Source organism: Papio anubis, chromosome 2 (genome assembly GCF_008728515.1).
Source record: "Papio anubis isolate 15944 chromosome 2, Panubis1.0, whole genome shotgun sequence".
Taxonomy (NCBI): Eukaryota; Metazoa; Chordata; class Mammalia; order Primates; family Cercopithecidae; genus Papio; species Papio anubis.
Window position 1 is genome coordinate 82198070 of NC_044977.1, and position 22292 is coordinate 82220361.

General features: G+C 43.8%; 1 protein-coding gene across 4 annotated transcripts in view; it reads right to left on the minus strand.

The window, feature by feature from the left end:
- FLNB (filamin B) overlaps positions 1 to 22292 on the minus strand; it is a 94713-nt gene that overhangs the window by 71782 nt on the left and 639 nt on the right. For all 4 annotated transcript variants that reach the window (XM_031663246.1, XM_031663245.1, XM_031663248.1 and 1 more), the window contains exons 2-6: positions 20876 to 20973; positions 17820 to 17967; positions 3127 to 3245; positions 1856 to 1933; positions 96 to 258 (exon numbers count right to left, since the gene is read on the minus strand). In XM_031663246.1, coding sequence (XP_031519106.1) covers positions 96 to 258; positions 1856 to 1933; positions 3127 to 3245; positions 17820 to 17967; positions 20876 to 20973 — 606 coding nt within the window. The remainder of the gene's footprint in view (positions 1 to 95; positions 259 to 1855; positions 1934 to 3126; positions 3246 to 17819; positions 17968 to 20875; positions 20974 to 22292) is intronic.

Here is a 22292-nt window from a genome sequence, read left to right on the forward strand (position 1 = left end):
AAGACAAAAGGTCAGGCCTCCAAGTTCCTGAAGATTACATTTCAGCCTTTGGAAGGAAGCCCAAAGGTCAGATCCACGGAGGAGAGGCACATTACCTGCAGTGTAGATGTCAAAGTAGGTGGGCTTATTGGCGATGTTCCCTACAGCTTCCAACCCTGGACCTTTTGCAGTGACTTTACTGGCGTCTCCCTGGGCCTTGTCAACATTCACTTCAAATGGGCTCTTGGAGATGTGCTGTCCTGCAAAGAGGACTGTGACCTGTAGGTAACAGATAGGTGAGAAATACATAATCACTTCTCTATGCACCCAGCAAGACTGCCATCAAGCCACATGCATTGATGATCACCTCTCCTACCCTCCCATGATGGCACACACAAGGTGTCTAGAATGAGGAGCCCTGGAACCAAGTTTAACAGCCTGAATAGAACTCCCACCTGGCCCCTTCAGCCATACAGCTGGGTCTGAGGCATCACACCTTTAGCAAAATAAAAATGCTGACCTTAGATATGCTTAGTCTCTTTAATAGGAAACAAACACATTTCAATCTCTGGACATTGAGTCCTTTCAGGGGGCTGAATGGGCCACTATCCCTCAGAATAAAATGTACAGTTCCAGGATTTCAAATCCACAGCCAAACTGTTTTTTCAAGGGACCAAGATCATTCTTAGACACATGGATTTGCAACAAAGCAGAATGATTTCCACCTAAAACTTGAGTCACTGTTCTCATCTTTGAAATTTTTGGGGAGTAATTGGGTTGGGTTTCATATGAACCTATACTTGACTGGAATGAATTAATTACATTATAAATGCTCCCTTCAAGAGCATTTACTCCAAATGCATCATATTCTAAGAGTCTAAGAGAACGCTAAGGCCATCGTTCCAGGTGAATTCACTAAAGCCCAAGGTGGTCTATATTCAGTCTATATTCCAAAGTCTGGGCAAAGATGGGATTGGCCTTTATGTGCTGTTGAGGGCTTTCTTCCAATGAAAAGTGTGATCTTGGGTCACCCCACTCTCCTGCAAGACAGGCTCTCTTAGCTCTTGCCCTATAGGCCACCTGGATGTCATCTCAAACAGAACACGAAAGGTTGCCAAGACAAAGAGCCTGAGGCCTCATTCCCTCTCATTTCTCCGGGTGCTGAGGGGGCCATTTCCCTCTACTATATTCAGCTGAACTACTTCATCCTCAGCCTTCAATGCTGACAGCCCCTCCAGAGCACCTCCAAGGAGAGTACTTAAGAAAGCATTAAGGACAAAGAGCCAGCAAGGTGCAGTGGCTCATGTCTATAATCTCAGCACTTTCGGAGGCTGACGCAGGAGGATAGCTTGAGGTCAGGAGTTCAACAACAGCCTAGGTAACCTGGTGAAAACCCGGTCTCTACTACAAATGCAAAAATTAGCCAGGAGTGGTGGTGGGTACCTATAATCCCACCTACTCAGGAGGCTGAGGTGAGAGGTTTGCTTGAGCCAGGAGGCGGGGGTTGCAGTGAGCTGAGACCACACCACTGCACCCCAGCCTGGGCGACAGAGCAAGACCCTATCTCCAAAAAAAGAATCAAGGAAAAAGAGTCCATCTATAGTATAGTCACCACAGCATCTACACTCCAGACACACAGCTGCAACCATTAGTTACCTAGACGGAGTTGGAAAAACCTTAGGACACTGCAAACAACTCATCCTAGCTAGTCGAGGGAATCCTAGTGATTCCAATTTTCTATGAGGAGCATAGATTCTTCTATAATCAGAAAGGAAAATCAGAAATTCACTTAAGAAAAACACTCTTTTTCTTGGGCTATCTTTCTTCTCCAAGTCCCAAAAGCAGCCCAAGCCACGGCCATGCTGCTTCATCTTACTTTGTGCAGCCCAGTGACCTTGGGCAGATACTCCACAGAGTATGTCTTGTTCTTGTCGCTGTCAGGGGTCACTTGTGCCTAGGAGGAAAGGTGGGCAACAGTTAGAAAAGGCGCCGGGTGTGAGTAAGGAGCATGCTGTGTCAGCAGGGGTTCTGCAGGAGCTGCCAGGTTGGGAACACTGAAGATGCTGGCGAGCTTCTGTGCCTCTTGCACAACGCCCCAAGAGAGAAGCTGCCAAAAGTCACAGAAACAAAACCACACAGTGCAGAAGCATAACAGAGTCAGGACTCTCCAGTGTCCAGCATCAGGCTGGCACTCTCTAGGTAAGAGGGAATATGAAGTAAGAAACTTAAACCTTTATCCACTCAATAGTTCATTGAAAGCTTATGAAATGCCGGTCCCAGTGTTAGGTACTAAAAATAAAACATGAGCAAGTCAGGCACAATCCCCACCCCAGTGGGAGAAACGGACCATCCAGCAGTAAACTTAAGAAATGCAAATTATGCTAAATGCTAAGAATAAAATAGGTCCTAATAAGTGATAGAAAGAACAGCATGTGCAAAGGCTCTGAGGGAGGAACCAAAGAATGGCCAGTGTGGGAAGAGAGCAGGGCAAGACTATCTTATTATTCTGGCCATCAGTATCTAAAACCTCAACAGAGGCTGGGCTCAGTGGCTCACACCTGTAATCCCAGCAGTTTGTAAGGCCGAGGCGGGTGGATCACCTGAGTTCAGGAGTTTGAAACCAGCCTGGCCAATGTGGCGAAACCCTGTCTTCACTAAAAATACAAAAATTAGCCAGGCATGGTGGCAGATTCCTGTACTCCCAGCTACTCAGGATACAAAAATTAGTCATGCTGAGGCAGGAGAATCGCTTGAACCCGGAAGGTGAAGGTTGCCGTGACCCGAGATTGTGCCACTGCACTTCAACCCGGGCAACAAGAGTGAAACTCAGTCTCAATAAATAAATAAATAAAAATAATAAAACCTCAACTGACAAGGCACCTTTGCTAAATACAAAGTATCCTTTATTTCATTAAACACTGTGTTCCTGGCAATCAATTTAAATTCAATTTCAAGGCTCAGCTCTTGGGCAGGTTACTTTAACAGCGATAAGCCTTAGTATCCTTCTGGTAAAAAAAAAAAAAAAAAAGAAAAAACTTTCTGTTGTGAGCTGAAATGAGGAAAATGGAGGCATAGTCCCTGGCCTCATTACAAGCCCCAAAAGTTCCATGAGGTGCTAGAAAGGAGAGGCAGCATCCTCCAACATACCTCTTCTTTGTTCCCTTCTGGGTCCTCAACAAACACCATCACGTCTCCTTGCCCGGCGCTAATGGTGTCCACAGTGAATTTGGCTGGCTGCTTCACCATGTTTCCAGTGGGCTCGATTCCTGCCACAGGTTTACACAGACACGTTAGAAGCCGGGCGAGAGTGTGGCATGAGCCATCGCCCACTGCATCTCTTTCAGGGAACTGAGAGATGGGACCCAGCCCTGCAGATCCCACGTCGGAAATGGGGACAAACTGCCTTGACAAGGACAATCAGACAGGTTGAAAGCCTTAATTTTGTCCATGTTATTGAAGCAAGATCCAATTTTGATATTCAGAGAACCTCAGTCAGGAGTTTATACAAAATTGTGGAAAATAACGTGGTTAGTAAGTAGTAGCAGAGCTTGCCTTGATGGAAGCAACACAGCAGGGAGGAGGGAAGCTTATTTCTCATTAAACAGCATTTATTGTATTGCCTGACATTTTTAAAAATTACATTCAATCATTTTTTAAATTAACCTTTTTATTTTAAGATGATTGAGCAAATTCATTGAGACAGATTTTACCTGTAGGCGTAAGAAACAATGCCCTTGCTGGGCACGGTGGCTCACGCCTGTAATCCCAGCACTTTGGGAGGCTGAGGCAGGTGGATCACCTGGGGTCAGGCATTCAAGACCAGCCTGGCCAACATGGTGAAACCCTGTCTCTACTAAAAATACAACAATGAGCCAGGTGTGGTGGCGCATGCCTGTAATCCCAGCTACCTGGGAGGCTGAGGCAGAAGAACTGCTTGAACCGGGGAGGTGGAGGTTGCAGTGAGCCCAGATCGCACCCTAGGCGACAGAGCATGACTCCGTCTCAAAATAGTTTCCCCAGTGGTAACACGGTAAAAAGCTATGACTCAATCTCACAATCAGGGTATTGACGTTGATACAATCAAAATAGAGAACGTTCCCTTTAGCACAGGGAGTCCTCCTGCTGCCCTTGCATAACCACACCCACACTCTCCTTAGCCCTGATAACCACTAACCTGTTCTCCACACCGTAATTTTATTATTTCGGTAACGTCACATCAATGGAATCATAACTATGTAACCTTTTAGGACTGGTCTTTTTCACTACACATAATTGTCTACAGGTTCACCCAGCTTGTTGCTTCTATCAATGTTTTTTTTCCTTTTTATTGCTGAGTAGCTAATATTCCATGGTATAGATGTACCACAGTTTAACCATTCGCCCACTGAAGAACATCTGGGTTATTTCTAGTTGTCTATTACCAGTAAAGCTGCTGTAAACATCTGTGCATAGGGGTGTGTGTGTGTGTGTGTGTGTGAATGTAAGTATAAAATAGTAAGAAATTATATATATAGGTCTCTGCCCCTGGTTCCAGAGTTCCTAAACTCCTTGGAATGTCCTTGGTGTCAAGACCATCTTCTGTTCTAATGAGGCAACTCTTAGTGGGCTCTCAGATAGCTTTCAGGATGGGGCTAATCAACAGAAAGACCAAGTCATGATCAGAAGCTTAGAACTTTTGGCCCCACTTCCCATCCTACAGGGAAGGGAGAGGAACTGTAGTCTCAAATAATGTCAATCATGCCTACGTGACTTAGCCTCCACAAAAATCCCTTAAGTACGGAGTTTAGAGAGCTTCTGGGTTGGTGAACACATCCATGTGCCAAGAGAATGGCCCGCCCCAACTTCATGGGGACAGACGCTCCTGTGTTCAACACCCCTCTAAACTTTGCCCCATGTACCTCTTCATCTGGAGGATCATCTGTATCCTCTATCATATCCTTCACTACACAACTGCTAAAGGGAAGTGTTTCCCTGAGTTCTGTGAGCCACTCTAGCAAATAATGTAACAGGAGGAAGGGGTAATGGGAACTTCTGATTTGTAGCAAACCTGGACAGAAGTTGTGAGTAGCCTGAGGACCCGCCACTTCTGACTGGCCCTTGAAGTCGGGGTGAGTTTTGAAGGACTGAGCCCTTAGTGGGGTCCGCACTAACTTCAGGTAGACAGTGTCAGAATTGAAGCGAATTGATTATAGGACACCTACTTGTTGTCCACATAAAATTGGAGAATTGGTCAGTATGGGGGGAAAAGTCCATAGATTTTGGTGACCAGAAGTGAAGTATTGCGAGGAGTAGTAGAGAAGAAGTTTTTTTCTTTAGCTGTGAGAATATAGAAGGAAAAACAGTGGCTCTCCTATACAGTAAGTTTTCATTCCTCTGGGATAAATGCCAAGGAGTGCAATTGTTGGGCCATATGGTAGCTACATGTACTGTTTTTTGAGGTTTTCTTTTTGTTTTTGTTTTGAGAACAGTCTCACTCTGTAGCCCAGACTGGAGCACAGTGGCTCAATCATGGCTCACTGTAACCTTTACCTCCCAGGCTCAGGCAATCCTCCTGCCTCAATCTCCTGAGTAGCTGGGACCACAGGTGTGTACCACCACACCTGGATAATTTTTAAAAATTATTTGTAGGCTGGGCGCGGTGGCTCACGCCTGTAATCCCAGCACTTTGGGAGGCCGAGGCGGGTGGATCACGAGGTCAGGAGATCGAGACCATCCTGGCTAACACGGTGAAACCCCGTCTCTACTAAAAATGCAAAAAAATTAGCCGGGCGTGAACCCGGGGGGCGGAGCTTGCAGTGAGCCGAGATGGCGCCACTGCACTCCAGCCTGGGCGACTGAGCGAGACTCTGTCTCAAAAAAAAAAAAAAAAATTATTTGTAGAGATGCAATCTCCCTATGTTGCCCAGACTGGTCTCAAACTCCTGGGCTCAAGTGATCCTCCGGCCTCAGCCTCCCAAAGTGCTTGGGATTACAGAAGTGAGCCACTGTGCCCAGCCTATTTCTTTAATAAAGAAGCTGCCAAACAGTGTTCCAAAGTAGCTATACCATTTTACATTCCCACCAGCAATGTATGAGTGACCCAGATTCAGTTTCTCTGCATCCTTTCCACATTCAGTGTTATCAGTATTAATACTTTTTATTTTAGCTGTTCTGATAGTGTGTACTAGGATTAATTTGCATTTTTCTCATGGTTAATGATACTGAACAAATTTCTATGTGGTTTTTTTTTTTTTTTTTTTTTTTTTTTTTTTTTTTGGTCATATGGATGTACTCCTCAGCGGAAACTGTTTATGTCTTTTGCCCATTTTCTTACTGGGTTGTTTGGTTAAATGTTTGTTTTTTATCTACTGAGATCTGAGAGTTCTTTACATGTTCTAGATACTTGTGTTTTGTTGGACATATGGTTTGCAAATTTTTTCCCCCAGTCTTTAGCTGTGTATTCATCCTCTTAACTGTAAAAAGTTTTAAATTGTTTGTAAAAGTAAAATCCAGCCCCCAGATCCCAGTCTCAGCAATATTTTGAGTTCTGTCTGAGATGGTGTCCGGGTGGCTTTTATAGGGTGAGGGCTAAGACAGCTTGTCTTGCAGGACAGTGGGTGACCCAGTACACCCTTCGATGCAAGAAAACCCTCAACAGCACATAAAGGCCAACCACCATGTACCATGTTGAGTTTTTGAGACAGACCATCCTTCTTAAAACGTTAAAAAGTTTTTAATTTTGTTGAAGCCCAATTTATTTTTTTTAATGGATCATGTTTTTGGTGTCAAATCTAAGAACTATTTGCCTAGCCCTAGATCTCAAAGACTCTCTTCTATGTTTTTTTCTCAAAGTTTTATAGTTATATGGGTTTTTTGTTTTTTGGTTTGGGGTTTGCTTTTGTTTTGTTTTGCCTACGGATGTTCAATTTCTCTGCCACCATGTGCCGCAAAGGTTCTTTCCTCCAATGACTTATCTTTGCACCTCTGTCAATAATCAGTTGTGCATATTTGTGTGGGGCTGCAATTCTGTTTCATTGATCTATAATGTCTATCCTTTGACCAATACCACAAAATCTTGACTTCTGTAGCTATACAGTAAGTCTTGAGATCAGGAAGGCTGATGACTCCATGTTGTACTTCTTTCTCAAAATTGTTCTTACTACTTTAATTCCTTTGCCTTTCCATATATGTTTAAAATAATACTCTTCTTGTTATCTGCAAAAGCTCTTGCTGGGATTTTGACAGCAATTGCATCGAACCTCAATGACTTGAGGTGGTATCTTTACTATTTGGCTTTTCTTGAGACAGAGTCTCACTCTGTCACCTAGGTTGGAGTGCAGTGGCACAATCTTGGCTCACTGCATGCTCTGCCTCCCAGGTTCATGCCATTCTCGGGACTCAGCCTCCCAAGTAGCTGGGACTACAGGCACCCGCCACCATGCCCAGCTAATTTTTTGTATTTTTAGTAGAGACGGGCTTTCACCGTGTTAGTCAGGATGGTCTCGATCTCCTGACCTCATGATCCGCCCGCCCTTGCCTCCCAACGTGCTGGGATTACATGTGTGAACCACTGTGCCCGGCCCACTATTTGACTTTTACAGTCCATGAAGATATTATATCGCTCCATTTATTTAGGTCTCTTTTATTTATCAGCGTTTTTGTAGTTTTCAGCATTTAACTCCTATATATGTTTTATTACATTTACATTTTGTAATGCAATTATAAACAGGCTATGCTATTTTTAACTTTTGTGTCCATTTGTTCATTAAATTATATAGAAATATAATTGATTTTTACATATTGATCTTGTATATTGTGACTTTGCTGAACTCACTTATTTAAGGGGGGGTATTTGGGTTTTCTCCCCACCATGGATTCTTTGGGATTTTCTATATAGACAATCATCTACATCTGCAAATAGAGACAGTATTATTTCTTACTTTCCAATAAGCATGTCTTTTATTTCCTTTTCTTACCTGACTGCACTGGCTAAAAATTCTAGCATTATGTTGAATAAGAGTGGTCAGAACAGCCATCCTTGCCTTGTTTCTCTCAGGAGAACACATTCAGTCTATTAATCATAATGTTAGCTGTAGGTTTCTTGTAGTAGCCACTCTATATCATATTGAGAAAGTTCTCCCATTTCTCTTTTGTTTGAATTCTTATCATGGATGGCTGTTGAATTTTGTCAAATGCCTTTTCAGCATCTATTGATATGGTCATGTAACTTTTCTTTGTTAGTCTGTTAATATGGAAGATTATGTTGACTGTTTTTTTTTCTTTTTTTGAGACAGAGTTTCCCTCTTGTTGCCCAGGCTGGAGTCCAATGGCACAATCTCAGCTCATTGCAACCTCTGCCTCCCGGGTTCAAGCGATTCTCCTGCTTCAGCCTCCCAAGTAGCTGGGATTACAGGCGCCCACCACCACACCAGGCTAATTTTGTATTTTTAGTAGAGACGGGGTTTCATCATGTTGGTCAGTCTGGTCTCAAACTCCCGACCTCAGGTGATCCACCCGCCTCGGCCTCCCAAAGTGCTGGGACTACAGGCGTGAGCCACCGTGCCCGGCCTATGTTGACTGCTTTTCTAATAGTGAACCAGGCCTTGCATCCCTGGAATAAACCCCACTTGGTTATAATGTGTACTTCTTCATTATATACAGCTCAATTTTATTTGTTAATATAGTCATTTGCTGCACAATGAAGTTTCAGGCAAAAATAGTCCACACATACAATGATGGTCCCATAAGATTATAAATGGAGCCAGAAAAATTCCTGTTGCCTACTGACGTCGCAGTAACACATCACATTACTCATGTGTTTGTGGTGATGCTGGTATAAACAAACCCACTGCGCTGCTGGCCATAGCAACGTCTAGAGCACGTACAACTATGTTCAATATACAATACTTGATGATAAATGACAATGCTACTGTTTTGTGTATTTAATATACTATACTTTCTATCACCACATTTTAGAGTGTGCATCTTCTATTTAAAAATTAAGTTAACTGTAAAGCAGCCTCAACAAGCCCTTCAGGAAGTATTCTAGAAGAAAGCATTGTTATTACAGGAGACGGCAGTTCCACACATTACTGTCCCTGATGACCTACCAGGGGGACAGTGGGACAGGATGTGGAGGTGGAAGACAGTGATAATGATGATCCTGACCCTGTGTAAGCCTAGGCTAATGTGTGTGTTTAATTTAAAAAAAAAAAAAAAAAGAAGTTTTAAAAGTACAAAAATGAAATTAAAAGTTTTAAACACAGAAAAAAGCTTACAGAGGCTGGGCACAGTGGCTCGTACCTGTTATCCCAGCACTTTGGGAGGCCAAGGTGGGTGGATCGCCTAAGGTCAGGAGTTCGAGACCAGCCAGGCCAATGGGTTGAAACCACGTCTCTACTAAAAATATAGAAATTAGCCAGAAGTGGTGGTGGGCACCTGTAAGCCCAGCTACTAGGGAGGCTGAGGCAGGAGAAGAGCTTGAACCCAGGAGGCAAAGGTTGCAGTAAGCCAAGATCATGCCACTGTACTCTAGCCTGGGTGACAAGAGCAAAACTCCATCTCAAAAAAAAACAACCAATTGTTTTCCAGTTCAAGGATTCTTTTCTCTGTCCCTCCACCCTGCTATTGCGCTAATCCAGTGAGTTTTTATTTCAATTACTGCAATTTCCAGTTCTAAAATGTCCATTTGATTCTTTATATCTCCTAAATTTTTATTATTATTTTGCTGGGACATTGTATTTCTTTGTTGAGATTTTTACTTTTTTCATTTTTTTCATGATTGTTCTTAATTGCTTACTTAAGCCTTTTTTTTTTTTTTTTTTTGAGACGGAGTCTCGCTCTGTCGCCCAGGCTGGAGTGCAGTGGCGCGATCTCGGCTCACTGCAAGCTCCGCCTCCCGGGTTCACGCCATTCTCCTGCCTCAGCCTCCTGAGTAGCTGGGACTACAGGCGCCCACCACCGCGCCCGGCTAATTTTTTGTATTTTTAGTAGAGACGGGGTTTCACTGTGGTCTCGATCTCCTGACCTTGTGATCCGCCCGCCTCGGCCTCCCAAAGTGCTGGGATTAAAGGCGTGAGCCACCGCACCCGGCCTTTTTTTTTTTTTTAAAGATAGAGTCTCACTCTTCTTGCCCCGGCTAGAGTGCAGCGGCATGACCTCAGCTCACTGCAACCTCCGCCCCCCAGTTTCAAGCGATTCTTCTGCCTCAGCCTCCCGAGTAGCTGGGATTACAGGTGCCCACCACCTCGCTTGGCTAATTTTTTTGTATTTTTAATAGAGACGGGGTTTCATCATGTTGGTCAGGCTGGTCTTGAATTCCTGACCTCAGGTGATCCGCCCACCTCGGCATCCCAAAGTGCTGGGATTACAGGCGTGAGCCACCATGCCTGGCCACTGAAGCCTTTTTTAATGACTGCTTTAAAATTTTTGTCATACAATTCTAACATCTCTATCACCTCAGTGTTGGCATCAAGTACCTTTTTCATTCAGTTTGAGATCTTCTTGGTTCTTGGTATGACAAGCGATTTTTTTTTTTTTTCCTGAAACTGGATATTTGGGGTATCATGTAATGAGACTCTGGGTCTTCTGTAAATGTTCTGTTGTAGCTGGTGTTTTATGATACCACGCTGGCAGGGGAGGGAAGGATACACACCTTGTTACTAACAGTGGGGGAAGAAGTCTAGGTTCTCCATTCAACCTCCACTGATGCTCAAGACTGGGGGGCTCGTTACTGGTGCATGGGGGTGGGAGTTCTGGCTGGAGGGACTAGGAGTGCCTCATTACTTCTCCTCCATGGCGCCGGAGAGTGGCTTCCTTATTGCTAGACTGCTGTCAAAGCCTAGGCTCCCCATTCAACTCTGCATGTGTAAGTGCGGAGCTGCACGTTTTTTCTGTGGTGTGGACCTGGAGTAGAGCAGTGATTGTTTAAAAGTTTTCTGCCTCACTGCGCTGCCCTTTCCTGGTCTTCTGGCTGGACAGGGGAGCTTTTGTTGGCACTTTCTGTGTTGGTGCCCACTGGCATTTTCAGGTTGTTGGCTTCTTTCTTTGGCCAAATCTGGGATATATAAAGCAAAGTAAACCCAAGGAATTCAGTGCTGTGTCATTCCTCAAGTCCCAAGATCCCTGGTTGGTCTACCTCATCCTTTTTCAGAGTCTCCCTATGTTTTCCTTATGTATAGCCCAGGGGTTTTAGTTGTAGTTAGGAGAAAGAATTAGGAAAAGTCCTTCTATTCCATCTTCCCAGGAGCAGAAGTTCAAATATTACCTTTTTAAAAAGCTTTTTATTATGAAGAATTCCAAACTAGGCTGGGCACAGTGGCTCATACCTGTAATTCCAGCACTTTGGGAGGCCAAGGCAGGTGGATTAGCTGAGGTCAGGGGTTCAAGACCAGCCTGGCCAACATGATGAAACTCTGTCTCTACTAAAAATACAAAAATTAGCCAGGTGTGATGGTGGGCACCTGTAATCCCAGCTACTCGGGAGGCTGATGCAGGAGAATCCCTTGAACCCAGGAGGCAGAGGCGGAGGTTGCAGTGAGCTGAGATCATACCATTGCCCTCCAACCTGTGCAACAAAACTTTGGCTCAAAAAAAAAAAAAAAAAAAAAAAAAAAAAGTTGGGCGCGGTGGCTCACACCTGTAATCCCAGCACTTTGGAGGCCGAGGTGGGCGGATCACCTGAGGTCAGCAGTTCAAGACCAGTCTGACCAACATGGTGTAACCCTGTCTCTACTAAAAATACAAAACTGGGGGGGGTGTGGTGGTGCATGCCTGTAATCCCAGCTACTCGGGAGGCTGAGGCAGGAGAATTGCTTGAACCCGGGAGGCAGAGGTTGCGGTGAGCCAAGATCGCGCTACTGCACTCCAGCCTGGGCGACAGAGTGAGACTCCATCTCGAAAAAAAAAAAAAGAAAAAAAAGGAATTCCAAACACAGATGTAGAGAGCACTGCACAGTGGACCTCCTGCACCCAGCTTCAACAACTATCAACTCACAGCTGGTCTTATTTCACCTTCACTCCTGCCTCTTCCCTCTTCCTGTATTATTTTGACACAAATCCTAGACCCCAGATTTTTTATCCATAAACAATCACTATGTATCCTTAAAAGATACTCGCAAAGTACCCACAATACAAATACCACATTAAAAAACATAATTCCTTAATGTCAAATATTCAGTGTTCAAATTTTCAATTATCTTATAAATATCACTAATTTCTTACAGCACCTTGAGCTGCTGCTTTATCATGATTTTTTTTTTTTTTTTTTTTGAGATGGAGTTTAGCTCCATCGCCAGGCTGGAGTGCAGTGGCGCAATCTCGGCTTACTGCAACTTCTGCCTCCCGGGTTCAAGCGATTTTCCTGCCTCAGCCTCCCAAGTAGCTGGGATTACAGGCATGCACCGCCACGCCCAGCTAATTTTTGTATTTTTGGTAGAGACGAGGTTTCACTACATTGGCCAGGATGGTCTCGACCTCCTGACCTCATGATCCACCCATCTGGGCCTCCCAAAGTGCTGGGATTACAGGCGTGAGCCACAGCACCTGGCTATCATGAATTTTTTTAACCATCAGTTGGAATAGGATCCAAATAAGGTCACATATTACAAATGGTTGCTAAGTCTCTTAAGTCTCATTTAACCTCTGGCTGTCTCTCCATCACTTCCTTTTCCTTGCTACAAATCTGTTAAAGACACTAGGTCATTTGTTACTATACTCTGGATTTCTATTCATTTCCCAATAATTTAGTTTAAGAAAAAATGGCCGTAGACTGTTATATAATAAGATAATCTTTCTGCCTAAAAAGAAAGTAAGGCAAAAATTATAAAGAATTACAAATAAAGTCTAAAAGGTAGCCTTCCCACACTGCTCAGGAAGAAATGCAAAGCAAAAAAGATACACAGTTTAACTCAGCATAGAAAAAAGGCTGGAAATAAATACCTCAAACTTTGAAGGCAGAAATGAGACTGGCAGTTGGGAGGTGAGTTTCAAATTTTATTTCATATATTTTTCTTTTGCTTAAGATTTACATAACAGTCAGGTTATGTAACTGATATAAGCAAATGGATTTAAACATACACCTAATGGCCAAGCATGGTGGCTCATGCCTGTAATCCTACCACTTTGGGGGGCCAAGGCAGGAGGACTGCTTGAGCTCAGGATTTTGAGACCAGCCTGGGCAACATGGCCAGGCTGGTCTCAAAATAAAATATTAAAAAAATAAGCTGGGCATGGTGGTGCACACCTGTGGTCCCAGCTACTAGGGAAGCTGAGGCGAGAGAATCACTTGAGCCCAGAAGGTCAAGGCTGCAGTTAGCCGTGATGGCATCACAATACTCCACACTGAGAGAGAGAGTGAGACTCTATTTCAAAATGACAACAACAAAAATAAGTAAATAAACATGCACCTAAAATACTACAAGTCCCACTTCGCCTGACTCCAGCAGCCTAAGAAACAACTTACGCTGCAGCTTGTCAAAGGTCTGGGCTTGGGTTGGTCACCTGTGGCTAACCATGGTTGGTTAGGAGGCTGAACCACACCCCTACTCTGTAAACTCCTGTGGAGCTTTGCTTACCATGAAGGAAGACAACTGGCCCCCCTCTGATTACTCAGATAGAAGGATGCTTAAGGATTGCTCTACAGTAAATGCTTCATAGAGAACTAGATTTTTACAAAGATTTCTGATTAGCTTATGGACGAATGCTTTTCACATAGTTAACCCTGCAAGGAAGCCCACCACAAAGATCTGTGGCTGGAGGCCCACCTCACCCCAGCCCTCTCTCCTTTCAACCCACTGGAACTAAGCAAGGTAGGGCTCAGTGAATAGATCGACAAATGCTAACTGGCTGGCAACTGGCATCTATTAAACAACCAGGAAATAAAAAATAAAACAACACTTTCAAATCTTTTAGAAACAAAAAGATGAAACAGTCTTTCTTCCTGGGCTCAGGTGGCAGAAATGAAGCAATGTGGTCACACAGAGGAGACCAAAACTGACCCTGGCTTTCACCTCACCACATGACAAGAACAATATCTCACAGCCCCACCCATGTGGCCTTGTGACCCTGTCACCCAATATGACCATTTTTTCTTCCTACTTTAAAAAGGAGAGTGAGGCCACTTCCTCCTGAAAAATAAGCTGAATATAGGATTACCATATGATCCACCAATTCCACTTCTGGGTATATCCCTAAAATAATTGAAAGCAGGGTCTCAAACAGCACTTATACACCCATGTTTTCATAGCAGAATTATTCACAATAGCCAAAAGATTGTAGCAACCCAAATGTCTCTATCAGCAGACGAATGGATAAGCAAAATATAGACATACAAAGGAATATTATTCAGCCTTAAAAAGGAATGAAATTCTGATACATGCTACAACATGGATGAATCCTGAAAACATATGACGAGTGAAGTAAGCCAGAGGAAAAAAAGACAGCACGTGACTATACTTCTAGGAGGTATCTAACAGACAGCATATGATTCCACTTCTAGGAGGTACCTAGAATAAGCAAATTCACAGAGACAGGGAGTAGAATAAAGGTTACCAGGAGCAGAGGGGAGGACAGAATGGGGCGTTATTGTTTAATGAGTATGGAGTTTCAGTTTGGGAAGCTGAAAAAGTTCTGGAGATGGATAGCAGTGGCGTTTGCACAACAACGTGAATACACTTAATGCCACACTTAAAAATGGATAGTGAATTTTATGTTATGGCTATTTTCCCACAGTTTAAAAAAATGCAAAATGCACACATATAAAAAAAATTTTTTTTTGGCCGGGCGCGGTGGCTCAAGCCTGTAATCCTAGCACTTTGGGAGGCCGAGACGGGCGGATCACGAGGTCAGGAGATCGAGACCATCCTGGCTAACACGGTGAAACCCCGTCTCTACTAAGAAATACAAAAAACTAGCCGCGCGAGGTGGCGGGCCCCTGTAGTCCCAGCTACTCGGGAGGCTGAGGCCGGAGAATGGCGTGAACCCGGGAGGCGGAGCTTGCAGTGAGCTGAGATCCGGCCACTGCACTCCAGCCTGGGCTACAGAGCGAGACTCCGTCTCAAAAAAAAAAAAAAAAAAAATTTTTTTTTTAAAAAGGGTGTGTTTCCTCCACAAGTGCACCACACTTGCTAATAGGCAGATGAAGGAAATGGCAATGACCAGCCACATTCCTGAACCGTAACAAGTGATCATTTTCTAGAAAATAGCACCATGAAAGGAAACCGTCTCACATTAACAACAGGGAAGCCGGACAGCCACTGATAAGGTTATTACAAACATACATTATGCCTTGATTAGATTCAGTCCATTTGACCAATCTGGTTGACAAAGGATTTATTTGGTTGTTTGCAACTGTTTTGCCATTAAGGAAGCATAATCTTTACAATCAGAGATTCCTCATTCCAGCCACCACCTGTGGTATGCCTTAAAGAAGGCCCCACCTCTTTTTTTTTTTTTTTTTTTTTGAGAGGGAGTCTCACTCTGTCACCCAGGCTGGAGTGCAGTGGCGTGATCTTGGCTCACTACAACCTCTGCCTCCCGGGTTCAAGCAATTCTCCTGCCTCAGCCTCCTAAGTAGCTGGGACTACAAGCTTGTACCACCACGCCCAGCTAATTTTTGTATTTTTAGTAGAGACGGGGTTTCACCTTGTTAGCCAGGATGGTCTCAATCTTCTGACCTCGTGATCTGCCCGCCTCGGCCTCCCAAAGTGCTGGGATTACAGGCGTGAGCCACCAAACCAGGCCAAAGAAAGCACTTTTAAAGCAAGTGAGGACATGCCAACCTTCAAGTGACTGTGAATGGGAGGAGGGCTCTGAAGTCCCTAGTCCCTACATAACACAAGCGATGTCACAGACCTCACACCTTACTGCAAACAGAACCTCAAATGGTAAGGGGTTCCTTCCAGAACTATCTGCTGGTCTATATCATGCCCAAAAAGTCAGATGAGAAGACCTGGCCACTGAGGTGAGAATAGCACGTGGTCAGCACCACTGCTCTAGTCATGTGTCATCTTAAGAATAAGCTGATTGGGAGGCCGAGTTGGGCAGATCACCTGAGGCCAGGAGTTGGAGACCAGCCTGGCCAACATGGTGAAACCCCATCTCTACTAAAAATACATAAATTAGCCAGGCATAGTGGTGGACGCCTGTAATCCCAGCAACTCGGGAGGCTGAGGCAGGAAAATTGCTTGAACCCAGGAGGCAGAGGTTGCAGTGAGCTGAGAACGTGCCACTGCACTCCAGCCTGGGCAACAGAGCAAGACTCTGTCTCAAAAAAACAAAACAAAACAAAACACTAAGCTGATACCAAGCAGGAAAATGCTTTATTCAAAGGGAACATATGTAGGGAAGGAACATCCTACAAGACACACGCCCTTAACTGTTCAGAAAGTCAGTGTCATTTAAAAAAAAAAAGTTTTGGGAAATTATTTAGCATGAAAAGAGTCTAAAGAGAAATAACAAATGCAGTAAGTGAACCTTAATCAGATCTTAGTTTGTAAAACAACAACTATAAAAGACAATCTTAGGACAGTAGGGAAATTCGAACACAAACAATACTATATGAAACTATTGTTAATTTTCTTACATATGGCAACGAGTACTATGCTTATGCAAGAGGATATCCTATTCTTAGGAGAAGCTTAGTGATGTACTGAGGACAGAACTGTCATCATGCTTGCAACTTATTTTCAAATAATTCAGTAATCATATACACAAACACATATGCAAATACACACAAAGGGCAAGAGAAAACCATTAAGCTAGAATGGTAACAACTGTCAATTCTGGGAGAAGATATACAGAATATTGTGTGTATAACTGTTATCCCACTGGGATAACATTTTTTTTTTTTTTTTTTTTTTTTTGAGATGGAGGCTCACACACTCGGTCACCCAGGCTGGAGTGCAGTGGCATGATCTCGGCTCACTGCAACCTCTGCCTCCCGGGTTCAAGCAATCCTCCTGCCTCAGCCTCCTGAGTAGCTGGGATTATAGGCGCCCACCACCACACCCGGCTAATTTTTGTATTTTTCATAGAGACGGGGTTTCACCATGTTGGCCAGGCTGGTCTCCAACTCCTGACCTCAGGTGATCCGCCTGCCTCGGCCTCCCAAAGTGCTGGGATTATAGGCATGAACCACCGCACCCAGCCAATATTTTCTTAATTATGAAAAATGAGAAATAAAATGCACTCCTTCCCCTCCCCCATAGAAAAGGCGTTAAGTTGTATCTGGCCGTGTTGACCTTTACCAGAAACCACACTTTGCAGCCATGTAACTGTTCTCTTCACAAAGCTAGTGTGCCTGAAGTCAGGTGCCAGTCACAACACCAAACGCCTTGAAATGGCTTCTACCCACTATAATGTTCTGAGCAGAACGGTGTTCTTGCAGCTGCCTCACAGTCATAAACAGGATGTCTTAGCAAGGAAGTATCTGCCAGGGGTTAACAATAGCTCCCACTCCCGCTGGAAATCTGAGGCAGTCTTAGTGTAACAGAAGGAGAAATGAATCAGCAGCCAGATGGCCCACCCCCATCACTGACTATAGTGATCTGGGGCAAGACCAAACAACCCCGACTCCCTACCCCATGATTCCTCTTCTGAAAAATGGGAGCAATGGGCTACTGCACTAAAATCACCAAGCCGCAAACTTGCCCTTTCCATCTAAGCAGAAGGATTTCTTAAAGCCTTAGAAAAACAAGGCAGAATAAAACAGTCATAAAATGTGTTATAAAGGAGGCTTGGGGTATCTTTGAGGATTACACCCATATATTTTTGTTTCCGAGAACATCACCCTTGAAGCCATGAAATCATCTCCAACACCAGAGGACATGTCTCCAACACAACATCAGAGGACCAACACTCACCTCTGCCATAGGCCCTGGCTTTCTTTGGGTTGAGTTTGGGTTTGAGAGGAGCCCCTGGCTTGAGCTTGGCTTTGGGGAACTGGGACAGGTAAGTCATAACCGAGTGCTCGTCCACATCCGGGTGAATGATTTCTTCAGGAGTGATGACCTAGGATAATGACACGGTGGATGAACACCCAGAACACATCACTTTGCAACTATTGAAGTGTTTGCAAATGCCTCTTAAATCAACCACTACAAATATTAGGAAACTGAGTCAGCTTCTCAATTAAGTGAAATTACATTAAACCAACAGACCAACATCAGTGTTTTTAACCATGTTTGAGAAATTGCAGGCCCCTTTGAAAGCTAGGGGCCCCTCTCCAAAAAATTCTGCATGTAACTTCCAAAAGTTCATTGTCCTCCCCATTCCCCAAAAGTCCATTTACTCCTCTGGTCAAAGCTTTCAAAAATGATAAAAGGATAAACTATAGCAAGTCAGGAAAATGAAGAAAGAAGCACACACAGGATGAGAGCATGTTACAAAAAAGTGCACAGGTTAACCAGCTTTTTCCTTTGCTCATATATTCATGGTCTGTATCTGTATTAACTCTACTAATTAAAAAAGGTAAATAAAAAAGAAACAACATGTAAATATTAGATATGTGATCTCAATATATTAGGAGCCATTAAAAAAATTGGGAAGCCAGGGGTGGTGGCTCATGACTGTAATCCCATTGCTTTAGGAGGCCGAGACAAGAGAATCACTTGAGGTCAGGAGTTTGAGACCAGCCTGGCCAACATGGTGAAATCCAATCTCCACTAAAACTACAAAAATTAGCCCGGTGCGGTGGCAGATACCTGTAATCCCAGCTACTAGAGAGGCTGAGGCAGGAGGATGGCTTGAACCCAGGAAGTGGAGGTTTCAGTGAGCCAAGATCATGCCACTGCCCTCCAGCCTGGGTGACAGAGGAGTAAGACGCCATCTCTTAAAAAAAAAAAAGAAAAAAGAAAAGAAAAGGCTGGGTGCAGTGGCTCATGCATGTAATCCCAGTACTTTGGGAGGCCGAGGTGGGCGGATCATGAGGTCACGAGTTCGAGATAACCCTGGCCAACATGGTGAAACCCCATTTCTACTAAAAATACAAAACTAGCCGGGTACGGTGGCACACACCTGCGGTCCTAGCTACTCGGGAGGCTGAGGCAGGAGAATTGCTTGAACCTAGGAGGCGAAGGTTGCAGTGAGCTGAGATCGTGCCACTGCACTCCAGCCTGTGTGGCGGAGCAAGACTCCGTCTCAAATAAATAAATAAATAAATAAATAAATAAATAAATAAATAGGGAATGGGTGAATTTCTCTTGACATTCAGTTTAGGAGCAAGACTAGACCCATCCTGGACAGGTGACCTCCCTGAAGGTGCCACCTCAATTTCAGTACCATCACCTGACCCAGCCCTAAACAGCATGCAGAGTCCTCCCTGCCTCCAGTAATGGTGCTAAGAAGGTAAATCACACTTCCTCGGATGAACAGAGGCTCTGTCTCATGAACCAGGTTTACCATGTGCAACGAACAACAGACGTGTCCAACTTCCCTCCCCATGTGATAAAAAGCACCAGAAAACATTCTGACCATTAGCCTGCAGGAACAAAAGAGCTACTTGGGTTTGAACAGTTGCCTTCAATACATTCCATAAAAAGTAGGATGTGTGTCGATTTGGCATTTCTTCCCGGCAGCTCCTTCAACAACTTCACCCATGCCAACATCACATGAACGTAAAAAGGAGACGGTTTAGGTTTAAGCGGAGATGAAAAACACACCACACCACTTCCTGAGTGGACGAGCCAAGAAACAAATGGGCCATGTAAGAGAGACATGACTCCAAAACCAAACTAAAGAAACAGGCATGTTGTTCTACCTTCCAAGGGACCCTGTTACAAAATACACTGAACTCAGACCTCAGTGCAGCCTATAGCGAGGCCATCAGTCCCATGGCACTGGCTACCTGTAATCTTCCCTGGCTAGCCTTTGGACACGGGACTCATGGTGCCTAACTGTTAGAGGGAGTTTCTGGAAAGAAAACACTGGTTTTCCTCCCAGCTAGGAAGATCAGACTTCAACTAAGCAATGTGACTACTGTAGATCGTATCCAAGACTTACTTGATTTCTGAGTCCTCTTGTTATATTCCTATGATAGGATTACGGGTGATAGAGATTATTCCAGAGTTTCCATTAATGGTGGATTATCCCGGCTTACATGTTTTTAAAAGTTTTAAGTCGGCTGGGCGCAGTGACTCACACCTATAATCCCAGCACTTTGGGAGACCGAGGCGGCCAGATCATGATGTCAGGAGTTCGAGACCAGCCTGACCAACATGGTAAAATCTGTCTCTACTACAAATACAAAAATTAGCCAGGCGCAGTGGCATGCACCTGTAATCCCAGCTACTCAGGAGGCTGAGGCAGGAGAATTGCTTGAACCTGGGAGGTGGAGGTTGCAGTGAGACGAGATCATACCACTGCACTCTAGCCTGGGCGACAGAGCGAGACTCCATCTCAAAAAAAAACAAAAAAACAAAAAAAACAAAAAAACAAAAAACAAAAAAACAAACAAACAAACAAACAAAAAAACCAAAAGTTTTAAGTCCCGTGACTTTTCCTAAGCTACTGGATTAAAATTACCTTTTAAAATGTAGATTGAAAAATGTTCAAATACTATCAATTTCTTATGGCTCAACCTAATAGTTAGGGTTCATATTTGTAGTCTGGGGTTTAAAGGTAGCCTTCAAAATATTTAAAGAAGAAATACTAGGAAATTTGCCAGTGTGTGACAAAGAAGAGTGACATGAAAATTTCTGGATGATCTACATTAAACCAACACACTAAGATCTACAAGTACCTAAGTCAATAAGAACCTACTATTATGGGTAAACTGAGGAAAATGAGAGCACATCACAGGCAATGCTCTTTTAAGTCTCAATGCCAAGAAGGTCGGGCTGCCTCCCTGACCCAGGAAGGCATCCACAGGACAAGCTGGTGGTGGGGGCAACCTCACAGGACCTGGCACACTTGTGCATACCTGTGGGACACCCAGCCAGTCATCTGCCTGCTGCATGGCTTCTCGTGCGTTATCTACAGGCTTCTGCGGGTCCCAGGATTCCCAGTCTGGGCACAGACCTGTTAACAGAACACAAAAGATGCTTTTAGCATTAGCTGATCAAACAGATTAAAGGAAACCATGTGCCTAAACTAACCCCATTTGTTATTTTAGTTCAGAGAATGATTTTTTCTTAAAATCTGAGCGAATCATATATTTAATAGGCAAAAAGTACCACAGGTATGAGTGTGCCAGGGTGTAAAATATCCTCCATCACTGTGACTTCTCCTCTGGGTGCTATGTTCTTGCATGAAGATGGGGATTATCCATTCCTTGAAGGAGTAGTGTTAAAAAATAAACAAAGCTTGGAAAAAGCCCGGTGCCTTTATGCAGGAGGGATTTTTTTTTTTTTTAACTCTATTCCTGGATATACCTAAAAAGTCTAGAGTAGCATCCTGTGTGATTCAAAAACCCACTTGCTCAAAGGTGCAAACCTAGAATTATCTTAAAAGGCTTTATAAGCACAAGAGGTAAAGGACTAGAGTAAAAACTCCCAGGTTTAAATTGGAAAGAGGTATCCTAAAATGTGTCCTTAAATGGAAGTAAAAAAAGAGGATATTAGGAAATCAATTAAGGCTGCACTTTGAATTTTTCCTGGATGACACCAACTTACAGACTCTCAAGGAAGAATGAGGCCTTCAGCCCTCTCCTACCCAACTACACTAGTTCTGCTTTGAGTATGTCAAGAACCACTAACTAACTAAATACTAATGTGCCCAGTAAATACAGAATACACAGTAAATGGAAAATATGATTAATACCTTTTTTTTTTTTTTATTAAAATCAACTTTGGGGGGGTGAGTGTAAACTCGGGCTCTGGTCTTTCTACCCATCAGTCTAAACCCTCCAGTGGGAATAATTACAGCCTTCATATACACTCAGCCACTAAGAAATAAGCAGCCTATCAAGGGTGGAAAAGGCTCCAGTTGAATCCTGACCAAGTGCTATTTCACAGTAACACAGAAAGAAAAGGGTGGAGAATGCCAAATATAGTCAAACCAGTGGTTAATAAAAATGGGTACTTTCCACTCCATGGAAGTTTTTAGATTTTCATGCCAAGCCACCTAATAGGACCAAATGTTTCTCCAAATCCAACAAGAAACTGAGCACCAATGTGGGAAGACACAGGATTTTGGAGTCTGGAAGCTAAACCCAAGTCTTGCTTCTAAGCACCAACTCCTTCATTGGAATTTGGATAAAAGGTTCAACTTGATGCTCAAACATGTCTATGGATATATCTAGAAGATCTGCCCTTGGAAGGGTAAACAGAGCCAGTTTTAGTTTCCTTAGCCGTTTTATAATGGGCCAAGACCTGGAGAAATACGCCAATCAAGGCAAA